Source organism: Anomaloglossus baeobatrachus, chromosome 1 (genome assembly GCF_048569485.1).
Source record: "Anomaloglossus baeobatrachus isolate aAnoBae1 chromosome 1, aAnoBae1.hap1, whole genome shotgun sequence".
NCBI classification, from domain to species: Eukaryota; Metazoa; Chordata; class Amphibia; order Anura; family Aromobatidae; genus Anomaloglossus; species Anomaloglossus baeobatrachus.
In genome coordinates this window covers 268,139,635-268,159,696 of record NC_134353.1, presented here as the reverse complement: position 1 = coordinate 268,159,696, position 20,062 = coordinate 268,139,635, and the positions used below count along the sequence as shown (strand labels likewise).

Sequence of the window (20,062 nt, the reverse complement as noted above, 5' to 3'; positions counted from 1 at the left end):
TTTGGGGGCATTGTCCAAAACGATGGACACTTTCTTCAATAAACCATGCCACTTTTGTCCATAGGCTGTATGTGCCACTATTTGGAGGAGAAAACAACCATGTGTTTCATAAATTCTTCTACATTCCCTTACTTACAATCTAAATTCCCTTTTGGTATGTCTTTGGCATCTGGGAGGGAACCCACATAAACCCAGACAGAACATATAGACTTCTTGAAGGGGATCTCCTTGGTGGGATTTTAACCAAGACATAGCTCTAGCCACTGAGCCACCTTACTATTATATTATTATCCTTAGTTTGATGTCACTGTTTAAAATGAAGTTTTAGGAAACTCAATACTGACAACATTTTGGAAATTGTTCTTGTTTTCAGTGATATATTGAAAAAAATCTTAAAATCTTACTTTTCAAAATGGTGTACTCATTTATGCTGAACACTATATATATATATATATATATATATATATATATATATATATATACTTGTATATATACACATACACACACACAGAGGGAGAGCGAGAGAAAAGTGTGTGAGGGAGAGAGAGAGAAAGGGAAAGAGAGAGAGAAAAGGATAGAGGAAGAGAGAGTGAGAGAGAGGAAAGAGAGGTATAGTGGAAGAGACAGAGTGTGTATATCCTTCCCATTGCTTTTCTGTTAACAAAATGCTTATACAATTTAATAGCAGGAGCTGCACATAGAACTTAACTATACATATATTCTCTTTCTTCAAAGACAATATAAAATGACCAACATACATAGAACAACTTTCCATGTCCTTGTGTCTACTGATCTTTTTACTGTAATGCCATACATTGAATGACATATCACATGTTTAAAATGGAATTCTGCTTTCAACAAAGTTTGCATAAGTCAATTTTATAGGTGAATATATACAAATCTTTGTAATATATCTTATAGAAATCTGCTTCTTTGCCAACTTAGCAACTTCTTCCTCTGCCTTCTGAATTTGTCAATCACTCTGAAATGAACGGCTCAAAACCATCTTATTCAGACAAGACTAACTGCCGAGTCACTGTGGTGCTACGTGACACAGCCCATCATGCTCAATTGAGAAGGGAGGGGCAGGAGGACTCTGGAGCAGGGTGAAGAACCAGGTAGAGGTAAACATACAAATTTTGAGCTGAGCATTCTAACAAGTCATTTAGCTCACCCCAAAACTGATTCTCATTCAGACAGCTCATTTTACCGCTGTTAGTCTCCTGCTACCAACTCCCAGTGGATTTTAATCTAAGAAATAAAGCCTACAGATGGAAAGACTGGTGAAAATGCAGGATCTAAAAGCATGATCCCAAAAAGTAACTTGAAAATACAGCTACCTTATAAACTAACACCGACATAGGTATTTACAGTATTTATGCTACATGACTGAAGCTATGCCTTTCATTGCAGACAGATAAACGAAGGAGCTGTGGACAAACAAGCGCAAATAGGGTCTTACCCAAATATATGTAGGGTGGGGAGGGGGGAGTAATACTACTCACCGAATGTAGTTGTGAAAGTCACAACTACTATATTTGCATGTACAGATCGGTCCACGGCTGCAGCCACCCAGTGGCAGAAAACAGAAAGCAGTAGAGAAGGGTGTTCAATTGCCGCGCCAACAGATCACTCGTTCAGATGCTCAGACCAATGTCACTTTATTTTGATACAGGTCTACGCGTTTCAGGAGCACCTGCTCCCTTCCTCAGGACCGTCAGGTTACAAATAACATCAAATCACCAAAATTTGATGTTATTTGTAACCTGACGGTCCTGAGGAAGGAAGCAGGTGCTCCTGAAACGCGTAGACCTGTATGAAAATAAAGTGACATTGGTCTGAGCATCTGAACGAGTGATCTGTTGGCGCGGCAATTGAACACCCTTATCTACTGCTTTCTGTTTTCATTGCAGACAGAACATACTGCTACATTTCAATGGGAGGCACAAGAAATAGCAACAAGTCATAATGTTAAATGGTTAAGTTAAATTTCTCATCATCTCACCAGATGTGCAAGCACCTCAATGAATATGACACTGCAGAGTTTGAAAAGCTAAACACTGTATACTGCATACAAGTAAACATCTTATATTTTTTTCCCTCCAGAAACTCTTCTTTATATAGTATAGTTGGGGAAAGATAATATATATATATATATATATATATATATATATACATACTGTAAATATATGCATACATATATAATGTATACGCACATAGGTAGATAGATAGATAGGTAGGTAGGTGGACAGAGACAGAACACATGCTTTGGCGGACTGGTGGCGGCTTAAGTGTATATATCTATATATGTGTATATATATGTCTATACATATATATATATATATATATATATATATATATATATATATATATATATATATATATATATATTCCTGCACATACGGTGTTCACACACAAATCTAGATTTTTTGGGGTAACAAATACAAAGGAGTGAGCACACCAACTACATTCTTATCTACTTTCTATTTCAACGGCTGCTTCCCTTAGATAATAATTATCTTACATAGCATTTCATATATCTACTATGCATAAGGAATAGTTCTGTACATATTTAACCTGGTCATTCTAGAATGAGGGTCAAAATTTAACTAGGTGTCAATATAGGTCTGGTAATTCTTTTTTTTTTCCAGTTATTAAAAAATATAAACTTCTCATATTATTAATTGTAGTGTTTAAATAGGGATCTTTTCCTATTCAATCTTTTTGTCATTCTGTTTGTTTTCTACTTCCTATTTTGGGTTTATTAAATTAGGACCATACATATATACTGTATATAAAAAAACAAAAGTTTAATATACTATAAGTGCTTGTTCTAAATTCTGTTAATAATAGGCCAACATAAAAACAATAAACTGGAGACGTTCGCACAGCTGACATATAAATTCACATGTACACTTTTATAAATAGTGGTTTAGTCCCAAGTAAATATTTGTATACTGTACATGGACATTGTATTATATAGGAGGTAAGCACATTCACACATTGTGCATTGCAAAACACAGTTTTGGATATTCTAGTAGTGAAATATCTAACTTACTGAAGAAGAATGTTTTGTAGAGTTACAGATCGATGAAACGGTTTAGAAGTGTTAGTCTGAATTAAACTTCAAGTTGTTCAGTGCTTGGAAAAGCTGAAGCACAGTGACTGTAAATGAAGCAAATAACCTGGGAATAAATAATGATTGAAATGGCCATTGGTGTCTTATTACTGAAGGCTACTATACATTGTTCTTCTACTTTACAGTTGTTCCTTTCATTCAGGCTTGTGCTGGTTCATTTCACTTTCTCTTTATGTTTAATGTGACCGTTTTTCTTGTACTTGCCATTTGCTAGACCATTATGGTAGAATCCATTGGTTGTGCTATGGTCTGTAGCTTTGCTCTTTTGAAAGTATTTCCTGATTTTAAAAAGCACATACACCACTATGGTAACAATAAAAACCGCAAATAATACAATATCAACCAAGAAGTACTGAACTATAGAAATGTCGTAGGTAGCAGCACGAAGATGCTTAGCCCCGTTGTGTCGGAGGACATAATCTATCCAAAAAGCAGCCCTGGAGACGGGATGACCTGGCTGATCCTTGTGAATTTTTGATAGCTTCTGTGCTTTCTGTCGATAACTGTGGGATAAGAAACAAAAAAGTGACGTTAACCAAAATCAAGCTGTTTGGAGTAACTAACATAAGCAATGCACCAGTGATGTAAAACAAATAACTCAATCATCTGGAAAAGCTAAGCATTTTTGCACTAGAAAGAAAAAACAATATTTACAAAAGTCATTTCCTTTAAAGGGAATCTGTCAGCAGGTTTTTGCTCATCTGAGAGCAGCATGATATAGCCAAGGAGATTTGGTATCCAACGAAGTATCACTTAGATTACTGGCTGCAGCCGTTCTGACACAATCTGAATTTTTAGCTTTAGTCATGTAGCTGAGCCAAGGAAGCCCAGGAACTACATGGAAATAAACAACTTTGTGATTTACAGTGCCTTGCGAAAGTATTCGGCCCCCTTGAACTTTTCAACATTTTCCCACATTTCAGGTTTCAAACACAAAGATAAAAAATTTAAGTTGTATGGTGAAGAATCAACAACAAGTGGACACAATTGTGAAGGTGAACGATATTTATTGCTTATTTTAAATTTTTGTAAAAAATAAAAAACTGAAAAGTCGGGCGTGCAATATTATTCGGCCCCTTTACTTTCAGTGCAGCAAACTAAGTCCAGATGTTCATTGAGGATCTCTGAATGATCCAATGTTGTCCTAAATGACTGATGATGATAAATATAAGCCACCTGTGTGTAATCAAGTCTCCGTATAAATGCACCTGCTCTATGATAGTCTCAGTGTTCTGTTTAAAGCGCAGATAGCATCATGAAGACCGAGGAACACAACAGGCAGGTCCGTGATACTGTTGTGTAGAAGTTTAAAGCCGGATTTGGTTGCAAAAAGATTTCCAATACTTTAAACATCACAAGAAGCACTGTGCAAGCAATCAGATTGAAATGGAAGGAGTATCATACCATTGCAAATCTACCAAGACCCGGACGTCCCTCAAAAATTTCATGTCAAACAAGGAGAAGACTGATCAGAGATGCAGCCAAGAGGCCCATAATCACTCTGGATGAACTGCAGAGATCTACAGCTGAGTTGGGAGAGTCTGTCCATAAGACAACAATCAGTCGTACACTGCAGAAATTTGGTCTTTATGGAAGAGTGGCAAGAAGAAAGCCATTTCTCAAAGATATCCATAAAATGTGTTGTTTAAAGTTTGCCACAAACCACCTGGCAGACACACCAAACATGTGGAAGAAGGTGCTCTGGTCAGATGAAACAAATATCAAACTTTTTGGACACAATGACAAACGATATGTTTGGCGTAAAAGCAACACAGTTCAGCACGCTAAACACACCATTCCCACTGTCAAACATGGTGGAGGCAGCATCATGGTTTGGGCCTACTTTGCTTCTTCAGGGACAGGGAAAATGGTTAAAATTGATGGGAAGATGGATGGAACCAAATACAGGACCATTCTTGAAGAAAACCTGTTGGAGTCTGCAAAAGACCTGAGACTGGGACAGAGATTTGTCTTCCAACAAGACAATGATCTCAAACATAAAGCAAAATCTACAATGGAATGGTTCACAAAGAAACGTATCCAGGTGTTAGAATGGCCAAGTCAAAGTCCAGACCTGAATCCAATTGAGAATCTGTGGAAAGAGCTGAAAACTGCTGTTCACAAATGCTCTCCATCCAACCTCACTCTGTTCCAGCTATTTGCAAAGGAAGAATGGGCAAGAATTTCAGTCTCTCGATGTGCAAAACTGATAGAGACATACCCCAAGCGACTTGCAGCTATAATCGCAGCAAAAGGTGGTGCTACAAAGTATTAATTTAAAGGGGCTGAATAATATTGCACGCCCCACTTTTCTGTTATTTATTTTTTACAAAAAATTAAAATAAGCAATAAATATTCTTCAACTTCACAATTTTGTCACACTTGTTGTTGATTCTTCACCATAAAATTTTAAATTTTTATCTTTATGTTTGAAGCCTGAAATGTGGGAAAAGGTTGAAAAATTCAAGGGGGACAAATACTTTCGCAAGGCACTGTATTTTATCAGAGAAATTTGCATCTTTCTCTGATCATCTCATTATTATTATCTCATCAGTAACAATTGACATCTCCTATTTTCCCAATGGGAAAGTTTTCACTGAATACAGATTTTACGTCAGAATTGAGAATTTTGATAATGACTGGTCAATTCTGGCAGAGAAAGAAGCAGATTTGTCTGATAAGAAATATTACAAAGTTGCTTATTTTCAGGTGCACTATTGATTTATGAAATAAAAATTAAAACAACAATTCCATTTTAAATATCTAAAACAAAAGCCATATTCTGGGCCTATTATTTATATCCCTGAGGACAACATTCCAGAACCCCTAAGACATTGCTCAGATACAACCTCTGAATTGGGTACTTATACATATTCTATTTTTCTTATCTTGTTTTATTTTCTGATTGTAGTGTAAGTTTATGAGATTCAGTGGCCAGAGTGAAAACTGCAGGATTTCATGATATTTTCAAGTATAAATAATATTATGGAAAAAAAAATCACACAAAATTATCTTTTAAAAATATTTTTGCATAGCAATTTCAGAATAGACATAGTCAATTCCATGTACCCACTGCTCACCAACTACACATTAGTTAGTTTATGTAGCAGAGAGAATAAGTGGTAACAGAATATAGAAGATAACCTCTGATTACCAATTGAGGTCTCTAGAAAATTTCTTGGAATCAGACACCTCAAAACCACTTGATATAGGGTAAAGCTAAGCTCAGCTACCATGGTACCACCCTTAGGTAGTAGGCAAGGTGGTAACTAGAGATGAGTAGATCGCTTCGCACAACCATGGTTCATGGTCAAGATCAGTGCTCTCTGGATGTGGACAAGAGCTGCACAAATCTCCTGAGATTTTGGTTTCTCAGGCACAGCATTTGTTTTGCCTGCCTTGGCTTGATTTAAGGCCCCTTTCACACATCAGTTTCTTGCAATCAGTCCCAATCCGTCGAATTTTGAAAAAAACGGATCTGGCAACTGATGCTGCTAGATCCATTTTTTTCTCATAGACTTGTATTAGCGACAGATTGTGGCGGATGGCCTCACATTTCATCCGTCGAAAATTGTTTGTCCGTCGGACAGAGACAACAGACAAAGTAATGTTTTATATCTACGTCGCAAAAACGGACGGCGACGGATCCGTCACTGTCCGTTGTTTGGAAGAATGGAAGCTTATGGGCGCAGGATCTATCATAATCCATCAAATAACAGAATCCGGCGACGGATTCCATTTTTTTAACTGAGCATGCTCAGATGGGGTGTAAAAACACTGTATATATGATGCGACGGATCATTTTGTTTTGACGTATCCGTTGCATCAGTTTTTCCACAATCTGCGACGGATCTGTCGAGCCAACGGATTAAGACTGATAACAAAAAACTGATGTGTGAAAGGGGCCTAATCTGTGCAGCATGCAGTACAGTGCACAGGTAATCATAAGTGAGGCTAGGGATCCTGGACGGTAAGAAACTTCTATAGCTCCTGTCCACAGCCAGATATCACTGACCTGGACTGTGGATCGAAGTTGTAGAAAGCAAACTGCTAATCTGTAGTGGTTAACCACCTGTGCACAGGCTAGCTGACAAATTTTAGCATGGGGGGCAATCACAAAGCACAGGCCCATGTGCTGCCCCATCCTTAGCCTGGTTACCTCTAATGGCAGCAGAGGTAAGAGGGCATTTAAAATAATGGTCTCTGATGTTTCATGCTGGGATTGCCCAGTTTTTAACAGCCATATCATTTCAAAGGACCAAATTAAACAGATTAGTATAGCAATTTTTATTCCATTACTGGTAGCCTTAAAACTAGTTGTCTGTCTCAGATGTGGAACATCAAACATCCAAATACAAATATAGTATTTTACTACCCCAAATTCATTACATAGAACCATTAAAATTAGAAAACTGACGCGTGTTTGAAAAAGGCTTATGTTAGCCGAAACAAATTATTTTTTTGACGCTTAAACCGTGATGATTTGGATTATATAGAATAAATCCTTAGTATTTGAAGAATTTGGAGTGCCGTTCCTTTATTTTATTTGTATATTAAAAGCAGGTGTATATAAAAACATAAAAAAGACAAACGTGATACAGAATCCATATCTGAAGGGGGTCCAGGGCAAGGATGCCCTGAACTATCCTTTCCTTGCCGTGAAGGTTGGGACCCTATAAGCAAAAAACCCTAAAACATATTTTATTATATATTAAAAGCAGGTGTATACAAAAACATAAAAAAGACAAACATGTGATGCAGAATCCATATCTGAAGGGGGACCAGGCCAAGGATGCCCTGAACTCTCCTTTCCTTGCCGCGGAGGTTGCCACCCTACAACTTGCGATCTGGAGCCCTCTCTCTCCGACAGCTTTCCCTTTCTGGACTGGAAAAGTGCAGCTATTCTGGGAAAGGGGATTAGTGGGAGTATTGCGGGTGCTCGGATATTTCATCAGTGAAACATTGACCACAAAGCGCAGGCTTGCTTCACTGCATGATGTGTGCAGGCCCCCAGAGCCAGGTCTCTGAATGAGTCTTCCGGGGAATATAACCACATTTTCGGGCATAGTGTGACCCAAAAAAAAAATGTGGGTGGAGATCCAAACGGGCCAATTGGTGACTTTCCCTAATGCTCGTTATTCACGTCAAGCTCATCCAAGCATCTATCCAGTTTGGATTGAGTTGCGGGCATGCAAGCATTTTAATCCTCACTCATCTCTACAGTGTGAATGAGGCCTAAGGGTATGTTGCACAGTCAGCAGAAAATGAGTCGTTAGCATTGCATATAAAACAGCAAATAATTTACATATAATGCAGATTCTTCTTTGTAGGGAAGAATAGATACATGTAAAATGAATTTATGGCCTCATTCACACGTCAGTATTTTTTAGGCAGGCGTGAAACTTACTGAGAAAATCTATCATTTATAGATTGATGCTTGTTTTGTGTTTTGGAAACACTCCTGGTTTTGGCAACAAATACTGATGAAATACTGATCAAAAATACTGCTGTGTGAACGAGACTGAAAAAGACTGACCATACCCATTGCAAAGTCACAACAAATTCCTGTGCATATGTTTAGTGATTTTAATCTTATTTTAACTGCTTCAGGCTTTGAAAGGCCAGAAGTGGTTAAAAAAGTGGCCGGACCATTCTTCAAGCAGATTACAATGTTTCCTATACAAATAAGAAAATAAAAGCCATAGACTGTACAAGTGTCATTGTTAAACTACCAATGATCAGCTCCTCTGTAGTTGCTTAATAGTCTGTTTACACAGGCCCACCACATGTCCAATGTGCAGAGAACGATAAGTGATAGATCATTCTGTGTGCATAGGCTATCATTATTCTTGGCAGCATATGTTCTGTATACACAGGACAAGGAAATATGATTTTTAAGCAAGATCATTTCATCCAATGAATAACAGTTTTATTTGGGTGATCATCATCCTGTTTACAGTGCCTAATTATTGAGAAACAAACATTCCAGAGAACACTTTCCACGATCAGGGTACACAGTATGATGATCCCCACAGCTCCCAACAGACAGTAAGATTCCTCACAGATTTACATTATGTTGTACATATACAGAATGATGGCTCTGATATTCAGCCCCTATACAGAAAAGATATCCCCACAGTCCCTTATATGTAATATGTTGGCAGCCCCCACAGCTGCCTACGCACACAGGGCCGTATTTACCATTAGGCACCCGTGGTCTGGTGCCTGGGGCGGCAGGTTGTGGGGGGCGGCACCTCCTGCCAGCAAAAAAAAAAAAAAATTCTTTTTTTTACATTTTTTGCGGCCGCCGAGCACAGGGAGCTGATTGATCCCGGAACTGCCGGCGCCTGCACTTCCGGGGTCACAGGCGCGCGCCAATCAGCTCCTTCCTCTGTGCTGCGTCCACTGCTGTGTGGACGTCACATGCAGAGCTCACAGCAGGACGCCGCGGAGGACGCCGTGATGGAAGCCGGTGTCAGAAGAGGATACTCACGTGAGCCAGGAAGATGGCGGCGGGCACTGGAGAAGGTAAGTGGATTCATAGGGAGCGTGGGGGTGTCTCTAATGCAGACCGGAGATCTGCGCATGCGGGGGGGGGCAATGGCTGATACTGGAGGGAGGCAGAGGCTGAGACTGGGGGGAGGCTGGAGAGAGGCAGAGGCTGAGACTGGGGGGAGGCTGGAGGGAGGCAGAGGCTGAGACTGGGAGGAGGCAGAGGCTGAGACTGGGGGGAGGCTGGAGGGAGGCAGAGGCTGAGACTGGAGGGAGGCAGAGGCTGAGACTGGGGGGAGGCTGGAGGGAGGCAGAGGCAGAGACTGGGGGGAGGCTGGAGGGAGGCAGAGGCAGAGACTGGGGGGAGGCTGGAGGGAGGCAGAGGCTGAGACTGGGAGGAGGCAGAGGCTGAGACTGGGGGGAGGCTGGAGGGAGGCAGAGTCTGAGACTGGAGGGAGGCAGAGGCTGAGACTGGGGGGAGGCTGGAGGGAGGCAGAGGCTGAGACTGGGGGGAGGCTGGAGGGAGGCAGAGGCCGAGACTGGGGGGAGGCTGGAGGGATGCAGAGGATGAGACTGGGGGGAGGCTGGAGGGAGGCAGAGGCCGAGACTGGGGGGAGGCTGGAGGGAGGCAGAGGATGAGACTGGGAGGAGGCAGAGGCTGAGACTGGGGGGAGGCTGGAGGGAGGCAGAGGCTGAGACTGGAGGGAGGCTGGAGAGAGGCAGAGACTGGGGGAAGGCTGGAGGGAGGCAGAGGCAGAGACTGGGGGGAGGCTGGAGGGAGGCAGAGGCTGAGACTGGGGGGAGGCTGGAGGGAGGCAGAGGCTGAGACTGGGAGGAGGCTGGAGGGAGGCAGAGGCTGAGACTGGGAGGAGACTAGAGGGAGGCAGAGGCAGAGACTGGGGGGAGGCTAGAGGAAGGCAGAGGCAGAGACTGGGGGGAGGCTGGAGGGAGGCAGAGGCTGAGACTGGGGGGAGGCTGGAGGGAGGCAGAGGCAGAGACTGGGGGGAGGCTGGAGGGAGGCAGAGGCAGAGACTGGGGGGAGGCTAGAGGGAGGCAGAGGCTGAGACTGGGGGGAGGCTGGAGGGAGGCAGAGGCTGAGACTGGGAGGAGGCAGAGGCTGAGACTGGGGGGAGACTGGAGGGAGGCAGAGGCAGAGACTGGGGGGAGGCTAGAGGGAGGCAGAGGCAGAGACTGGGGGGAGGCTGGAGGGAGGCAGAGGCTGAGACTGGGGGGAGGCTGGAGGGAGGCAGAGGCTGAGACTGGGGGGAGGCTGGAGGGAGGCAGAGGCTGAGACTGGGGGGAGGCTGGAGGGAGGCAGAGACTGAGACTGGGAGGAGGCAGAGGCTGAGACTGGGGGGAGGCTGGAGGGAGGCAGAGGCTGAGACTGGAGGTAGGCAGAGGCTGAGACTGGGGGGAGGCTGGAGGGAGGCAGAGGCTGAAAATGGGGGGAGGCTGGAGGGAGGCAGAGACTGGGAGGAGGCTGGAGGGAGGCAGAGGCAGAGACTGGGGGGAGGCTGGAGGGAGGCAGAGGCTGAGACTGGGAGGAGGCAGAGGCTGAGACTGGGGGGAGGCTGGAGGGAGGCAGAGGCTGAGACTGGAGGGAGGCAGAGGCTGAGACTGGGGGGAGGCTGGAGGGAGGCAGAGGCAGAGACTGGGGGTAGGCTGGAAGGAGGCAGAGGCAGAGACTGGGGGGAGGCTGGAGGGAGTCAGAGGCAGAGACTGGGGGTAGGCTGGAGGGAGGCAGAGGCTGAGACTGCGGGGAGGCTGGAGGGAGGCAGAGGCTGAGACTGGGGGAAGGCTGGAGGGAGGCAGAGGCTAAGACTGGGGGAAGGCTGGAGGGAGGCAGAGGCTGAGACTTGGGGGAGGCTGGAGGGAGGCAGAGGCTGGGACTGGGGGGAGGCTGGAGGGAGGCTGAGGTTGAGACTGGGGGGAGGCTGGAGGGAGGCTGAGACTGGGGGGAGGCTGGAGGGAGGCTGAGACTGGGGGGAGGCTGGAGGGAGGCTGAGACTGGGGGGAGGCTGGAGGGAGGCTGAGACTTGGGGAGGCTGGAGGGAGGCTGAGACTGGGGGGAGGCTGGAGGGAGGCAGAGGCTGAGACTGGGTGGAGGCTGGAGGGAGGCAGAGGCTGAGACTGGGGGGAGGCTGGAGGGAGGCAGAGGCTGAGACTGAGGGGAGGCTGGAGGGAGGCAGAGGCTAAGACTGGGGGGAGGCAGAGGCTGAGACTGGGGGGAGGCTGGAGGGAGGCAGAGGCTGAGACTGAGGGGAAGCTGGAGGGAGGCAGAGGCTAAGACTGGGGGGAGGCAGAGGCTGAGACTGGGGGGAGGCTGGAGGGAAACTGAGGCTGAGACTGGGTGGAGGCTGGAGGAAGGCTGAGACTGGAGGGAGGCTGAGGCGGAGACTGGGGGAGGCTGGAGGGAGGCTGAGGCGGAGACTGGGGGGAGGCTGGAAGGAGGCTGAGGCGGAGACTGGGGGGAGGCTGAGGCAGAGACTGGGGCAGGCTGAGGCTGGGGGGAGGCAAAGGCTGAGACTGGGGGAGAGAGGCTTATGCTGAGGGAAGATAGAGGCTGATGCTGGGGGAGAGAGGCTGATGCTGGGGGAGTGGGAGAGAGGGGCTAATGCTAGAGACAGAGGACAAGGGATGAGGGATAGTGCAATGACAAAATCGATTAGGTGGGGGGAGTGTAAGGACTCAGAATAAGAGGGGGCAGCATTGGGAGCTCATTATAGAGAAGGGGCAGCATGTGTGGGATCAGTATGGAGTGGAGCAATGTAGGGGAGTCAATATCAAGAGTGGGGTAGTGTGTGTGGGGGGGGTCTCAGCATAAGCGTTAGTGTGGTGGTCTTAGCATGAGTGGGGCAACATGAAGGTCTCATTAAGGAAAAGAGCATTAGGAGCTCATGGAGAGGGGCAGCATGCATGGGACATTGTGAGGAGGGGGCATCATGCATGGGACATTGTGAGGAGGGGGCAGCATGCATGGGACATTGTGAGGAGGGAGCAGCATGCATGGGACATTGTGAGGAGGGAGCAGCATGCATGGGACATTGTGAGGAGGGAGAAGCATGCATGGGACATTGTGAGGAGGGGGCAGCAAGCATGAGACATTGTGAGGAGGGAGCAGCATGCATGGGACATTGTGAGGAGGGGGCAGCATGCATGGGACATTGTGAGGAGGGGGCAGCATGCATGGGACATTGTGAGGAGGGGGCAGCATGCATGGGACATTGTGAGGAGGGAGCAGCATGCATGGGACATTGTGAGGAGGGAGCAGCATGCATGGGACATTGTGAGGAGGGGGCAGCATGCATGGGACATTGTGAGGAGGGGGCAGCATGCATGGGACATTGTCCTCACATCATGCTGCTCCCTCCTCACAATGTACAGATCATATTTCAAAATCGAGGAAGGTGTGGTGGATATACAGTAGTTTATAAGTGAGGACAGTGTGGTGTTTTAGTTTATTAGGGGCAGTGTCACAGTCACAGTATATAAGTGGGGACGGTGTGGTGGGAATATTTTATACTCATGCTATGTTTTGATGTGCCTGTGGTGATTCCCATTCGGGGGGGGGGTTAGTGCCCTTCGTTTCTTAGTGATACTTTTTAAAGTGTGCTACAGAGTAGATCTGCCTTTAAAAGATGTCGTGTGCTAAAACTCAGTTTTACGTTGTCACTAAGGGGCGCGACCACTTAAAGTGCCTAGGGCAGCATGAAGGCAAAATACAGCCCTGTACGCACAGCATGATGGTTCTATGTGAAGAAAAAATCCAAGTGCAGCTTCATTAACTGTAGGCGTCTTTATTATTAATTATTATTATTATTATTATAATCACAAGAATACAGTACAAACCACATCCCCTATAATGCCTCTACGCGTTTCTGATGTCAAGTACCCTTAGGCGGGCTTTACACGCTGCGACATTGCTAGCAATTGCTAGCGATGTCGAGCGCAATAGCACCCGCCCCGTCGTACATGCGGGGAGGTGCGTTCGGTGTCACAGCGACGTCACCGCGACGTCACTAAGCGGCCAGCCAATAGAAGTGGAGGGGCGGAAATGAATGGGACATAACATCCCGCCCACCTTCCCCCTTCCGCATTGCCGGTGGACGCAGGTAAGGAGATGTTTGTCGTTCCTGCGGTTTCACACACAGCGATGTATGGTGCTGCTTCCCCACATGGCATGATGACCACCAAGGATCCCTGTACACAGGCGCTCTGTGTGACTTCAGTCAGTAGACGTGACGGCATACAATGTGTTTTAATACAGTTCCGGTCCATGTTCACTAATTTAGTAGACAGTCAGGTGTCCCTAAACCACTGCTGTAGGACTGATACAGTGTGCTTATCAACCTTTGCCCCCTGGCTGAGCCCACCCCTGCCTTACTGTTACATATTGTCTCTGTGCCTGTGGTATGAATCATTCTGATGGATGAATTACATTTTGCCAATATCTGAGATGTAAATTGGTGTCTTCCATTATTCTGTTCCATCTGTAGGATCACAATAATATTTGACTACATTTAGATCACTATGTTTGCCACCTCTCAAGATGAGATTGCTTTTCCCTTACCAATGCAATACCGTACATTACAAATAAGGATTAACATAAATCATTTTTGTATATCCGATCTTGATTACCTGGGATGATGGATAACATCTGAGAGGGACTCATATAGACTATCTTCCGTCATATAACTCCAATCCAGACGGATTCCCATGCCTTTAGCTTGAACTCTTGTCATGGTATCATAATGGTCACCAAAGAGAGGAATTCCGACTACTGGAACACCATGATACATTGCTTCAAAAATACCATTCAATCCTCCATGGCTAAGGAAGGTCTTTATTTTCGGATGCCCTAGAGGAAAATATCAAAAAATAATATAAACAATGTTATGTGAGGTCTATTATGTAATTTTAATTGTACATTTATGAAACATCTATAAATATTTTAAACTATTTTATACTATTTTCTGTCACTAGATTTGCGCTGAAATGACATCTTATAATGTTGGCCATATGTGTAATAAAGAAGCTTGGTAATTACTAAGTGACAAGACAAGTCATAAATCTAATAGAAATGAAGACATTATAGTTACCGTATGTCTGTGCAAACCAATTAAATAAAAATAGAACCACAGCTTCACCTTGTGATTTGCTGCTACAGTCATGCTTCAGAACCAGTGGCATACATAGAAATCATGGGGGCCCCATAGCAAAAATTCCAATTTAGCCCATCTCTACATTACACCCACCACCTTGAAAAAAACAAATCTGGATAATACCTGCACAGTGAATTCCCCCCAGCAGCCTCCCCAACACATTATGATGACACCACAATGCTTCCAGAAAAGTATGATGCGGTCACAGTACCCCCAACACAGTATAATTCCTTCCACAGCGTGATTTCCGCCATAGACTATGATGATCCCCACAGCCCACACACACAGTATGATGTCGCCCAAAAGACCACACAGTGAGAGTGAAGACCCCACACACAGTATAATTTCACCCACTACCCCCCACAAAGATCGAGTGCCTCAAAAAACAATATCATGTTCCCTACACATGGAGCATGCACAGTGCTCTACATAGTATGAAGGCTACTACCCACAATATGTTGTCCCCCACTGATCCCACAGGCAGTGTGAGGACCTCCACAAACTGTAATGTCACCCACAGGCTCCTCAAAAAATATGAAGGCTTCAACTGTCCCCCACACAATATGATGTTCACTACAGCCCGTACATCTAGTTTGAGGGTAGGGTCCCACACACTATGAGGTCCCTCACACACACTATGATGGTCACTGTAGCCCTGAACACATTGTAAGAGCCCCCACAGCCCCCAACACAGAATGGGACCACCACACACAGTTTGTTAGCCCTGCAGCCAACAACCCCCAACCAAACAAACACACTATGATGTCCCAACAAGGCATCATGTACCCACAAGAACTTACAAAAAAAAAAATCTACTCACCTTCCACTGTTTCCCCATTCCCTTGATATCTGCTCCGGTGAGTGCACTGTGCTGACTGAGGCATTTGCGCAGGAAACAGGACTTAGAATTATGTATGCTGTGCTAAGTCACTCAGATCCACAGGCAAAGTGATTTAGCAGGGAGCAGAAGGCTTCCTGCTGCATCATTCCACTTAATGTTATCTGCATTCTCTAGATCAGGGGTGGGCAATTAATTTTCCCATGGGGCCGCATGAGAAATTGGGATGGTTTTAGAAGGCCGGACTAATATAATTAACTCAGTTCTACCCAATACTGTATATAGTACATATACTATCCCTTCATAAACAAACAGTAAGTTAAACAATACAAAGATTCAATGAAAATATGATGAAAATATGGAGGTCAGTGCAGTGGGGGGCATAGACATTACTGGGGTCAGTAATAGTTGCGGAGGGCCCAACATCCAGGCTGCCAGTAATATCAGCCCCAGTAGTGAGAACTGTGCAGTGGCGGCTCCACTAAATAGCCGCAACCCACAAGTGGGGTCACGACAAAAACTTTTATTTCAAATCCTCTGTAAATATTCCCCCTTTTAAAAGCGACCCCCAGGGTCACGGAACCAGGAACGGCCACCCAGTGACATCTCCCAAGCAATACATCGCCCGGGACCAAGTACCCCATAGCCCTGGGGGCGACACACACTCCACAATTCATATCTTATGTGCAATGACAATGACAAAATATTTTATTTTTTTGTGGTATAGGGGGAATCCCAATTACTATGGGGCTCTATGATTTCTGTGTATGCCACTGGCGAAGAGATTTTCATGTTGTATTTAATAACTATGATTCCCAAATACTTGTATGTCAGGTACACAGTTTGCACATGATCAGGTCATGCCAGTCCTTGGTAAGTAAGCCAACTAGCCCATTTATGTGGCATCTCAACATGTTGACTTGCCTATTTAGTGTTCTGGATAGCATGTATTTTTCCTGGTTCTTTTGTCCAATCTTTGGAATTATTGTAGATTGATGGCTAGAGATGAGTAAATAAATTTGCTTCTAATTTTACAAAACATTTGGATTTGACAGAATCACTTTTATTTTTGCAATATGATTTGCCTGACTCAAACAAAATGGTGGTCATTTTTCTGGATTTGTTTTAGGGCCTGGAAGAAAAAATCAATGTAACATTCCCCTCTCCTCAGCCCTCAGTTGTCATGCTGCATAGCTTTGCTTGCCTCATTTACACAACTAGTCATTCTTCAAGGATCTTCAGTGCCTCCCACGCTAACCAGGCCTTAGGACCCATTGTCTAGGCCTCATAACATCAAGAAGTCACAGCTATTTCCAGTTCTGATCACTCTCCTATGACTAGGCCTAATAATGTCACTGACCTTATTAGTCCTCTGACTAAGGGTACGGCTCCACTTGCGATTTGCACGGATGAGTGAATAAAACATCGGATTTCACTCAAACCAGTGCAAAACCATGAGGCGGTGTCCATCTGCGATTAATTTCCCATGCTATACCGGCATGAAAAATGAATTGCAACATGCTGCGTTTGACAGCGAGTCTCGGCTCATGCACCCCCATACAAGTCTATAGGTGCATGTGAAACATTGCACTGCACTCGCATGTCATCCCACCGCAGTGAGATGTATGCAGACAGGCCACGGAAGAGATGAAGAAAGTATTCCTTTTCTCTCCTCCACAAATGTGGTCCAATCGCAAGATTGGATCACAGTTGCATGACCCTCGGCTGACAGTTGCAGCAGAGGGTCATTAGCTCTCTCATAGGAAGCTATATGCAAATGGAACCATACCCTAACCCTCAGAATTCATTGACAAGGCCTCATACAACGTCATGACATCCTTTGGCCTTGTCAAGGCATTCTGAATCTTAGTAAGAGTACGTGGTAATTCAGCATCCGTAGTCCAGTCTTCAGTGAAAGGCCTAGGCAGTTCTGATTTTAAACGTATATTTTTAACATGTTTTGTGAATAAAGGATGTCTTAATCCTCACTGAAGACTGGACTATGTGTGCTGGATTACAACTTACTCTTATTTAGACTGACTTCTGCAGGAGTGGACCGCCCCTTTTCTTCATCCGTGCACCCTAGGTGGTTTGGATCACACGGCTATGGTAGGCTGAAATTTACTCCTTTTCACTTGGAATTCTGAATTTAAAGGGTACTTTACACTCCGCGATATCGGTACCGATATCGCTAGCAAGCGTACCCCCCGTCGGTTGTGCAACACGAGCAAATCGCTGCCCGTGTCGCACAACATTGCTAACACCCATCACACGTACTTACCTGCCTAGCGACGTCGCTGTGACTGGCGAACCGCCTCCTTTCTAAGGAGGCGGTTCATTCGGCATCATAGCGACGTCACTAAGCAGCTGCCCAATAGTAGAGGAGGGTCGGAGATGAGCATGCCGAACATCCCACCCACCTCCTTCCTTCCTCATCGCAGGTACGGTGAGTTTCCTCGTTCCTGCGATGTCACACATAGTGATGTGTGCTGCCGCTGGAACGACAAACAACCTCGTTACTCACCAGACAATGATATTTGGTGTTTGGACGACCTCTCCAAAACCAACGATTTTTACCACTTTTGCGATCGTTGAAGGTCGCTCGTACGTGATACACACTGCAATGTCGCTAACGACACCGGATGTGCGTCACAAACACTGTGACCCCGACGATAAATTGTTAGCGATATCGCAGCGTGTAAAGTACCCTTTAGTCAGAGCCGTGCTTTCTAAAACCTAACAACCTGCACATTCTTTCCATCATATTACTGGTAAATTGCTTTTAAAAAATTCCATTTAAGTTTAATATGGAAAAATTAAAATAACATTTCCTCACCAAGTAAGTCATTTTGAGGTAGCCATTCCACCAGTTTTGTGTTGTTACCTAAATTCTTGGGCTTTGGTCCAGAAAACCTGATTAAATAAAAAATATTACTAATAGTCATGATAAAAGAAAAAAAAGCAAATAGATGGAAGAGTCATTGCAGAATAAATCCAGGGTATTGTTACTTGTGAAACATTTCTTTTCTCTAAAAGGCAGAATAATAAAACATTACTGTAGGTGAAATAATCAATACTGCACTTTTACCTCTCATTGATTTCCAAAGAGCAAATATAAGCTAACTACTTAAAAATGCAATCAATGTGATTCCAGGTACATAAAGCAGTTAGCTGGCACTATAATCGACACTGAAACTGGACTTTGCACAGACACTAATGGCTACTAACACTTTTCTTGCTCTGAATATTTTAATTTATTTTGTTTGATCTTAAAGAGTGCAAGCAGGGTCAGGGGCATAACTAAAGGCTACCTTCCCACAATGAGTATTTTGTCAGCTTTTAAGGTACATGCCCCAAGATGAGGAGAAGCTGTGTTCTAGACGCAATGTAATTCCTCTATCAGAGACAGTAGTGTTCTCCGCAGGAGACTGCAGCGCATGCCCGCGATCAGGATTCTGGGCGTAGCGTATTATCGTTGTGTTTTTCCTTCCAGAACACTCGCGACTCCACAAGAACAAATTGACATGTTGTGGCTCAGAAAGCCACGCCGCATGTCAGTTTATGCAGCATTTAGGGTATGTGCGCACGTTGCTTTTTACCTGCTTTTTACCAGCTTTTTTGCTGCTTTTTCTTCTGCGCTGTTTAATGCCAAAATGGATGTGTTCTTCTATTCAAGCAAAGTCTATGGGAATTTGGGTTTCTTGTTCACACTATGTTGTTCAAAATTCTGCCTTTTTGTGGCAGAACTTTGGTCAAAAACTCAGCTTTTCAAAGAAGCAACATGTCAATTGTTTTTGCTATTTGGGTTTTGCACTGCAAAGCTGAGTTTTTGACCAAAGTTCTGCCACAAAAAGGCAGCATTTTGAACAACATAGTGTGAACAAGAAACCCAAATTCCCATAGACTTTGCTTGAATAGAAGAACACATCCATTTTGGCATTAAACAGCGCAGAAGAAAAAGCAGCAAAAAAGCAGCAAAAAAGCAGGTAAAAAGCAACGTGCGCACATACCCTAAAAAAGCTCAGTGGGCATGGGATACTTATAAATCCCATCCACCATGCTTCTACTATACTCTGCAGCATTTCTGCACATATTTGGTAAGTTAGATTTCTTCTGTTATAATTTAATTGCATTTTTGAATGCGTTTTTTACATCATTTTTATCGCGTCTTTGATGTTGCAGATTTTTGTCTCTTTTTTGATACATGGAGAATAAGTATTTGACACACTGCCGATTTTGCAACTTTTTCCACCTACAAAGAATGGAGATGTCTGTAATTTTTATCATAGGTACACATCAACTGTTATAGACAGAATAAAAACAATCCATAAAATCACATTGTATGATTTTTAAATAATTAATGTGTTTTATTGCATGAAATAAGTATTTGATATAATATAAAAAGATAACAATAAATGGTACAGAAACCAT

General features: G+C 44.2%; 1 protein-coding gene across 1 annotated transcript in view; it reads right to left on the bottom strand.

Moving 5' to 3' along the window:
• Positions 1-2,797: 2,797 nt before the first annotated feature.
• Positions 2,798-20,062, bottom strand: part of UGT8 (UDP glycosyltransferase 8) — a 160,337-nt gene continuing 143,072 nt past the window's right edge. Inside the window, exons 4-6 of the mRNA XM_075350038.1 lie at positions 18,468-18,544; positions 14,270-14,489; positions 2,798-3,642 (exon numbers count right to left, since the gene is read on the bottom strand). Of these exons, the coding sequence (XP_075206153.1) occupies positions 3,294-3,642; positions 14,270-14,489; positions 18,468-18,544 (646 nt within the window). The 3' untranslated portion in view covers positions 2,798-3,293. The remainder of the gene's footprint in view (positions 3,643-14,269; positions 14,490-18,467; positions 18,545-20,062) is intronic.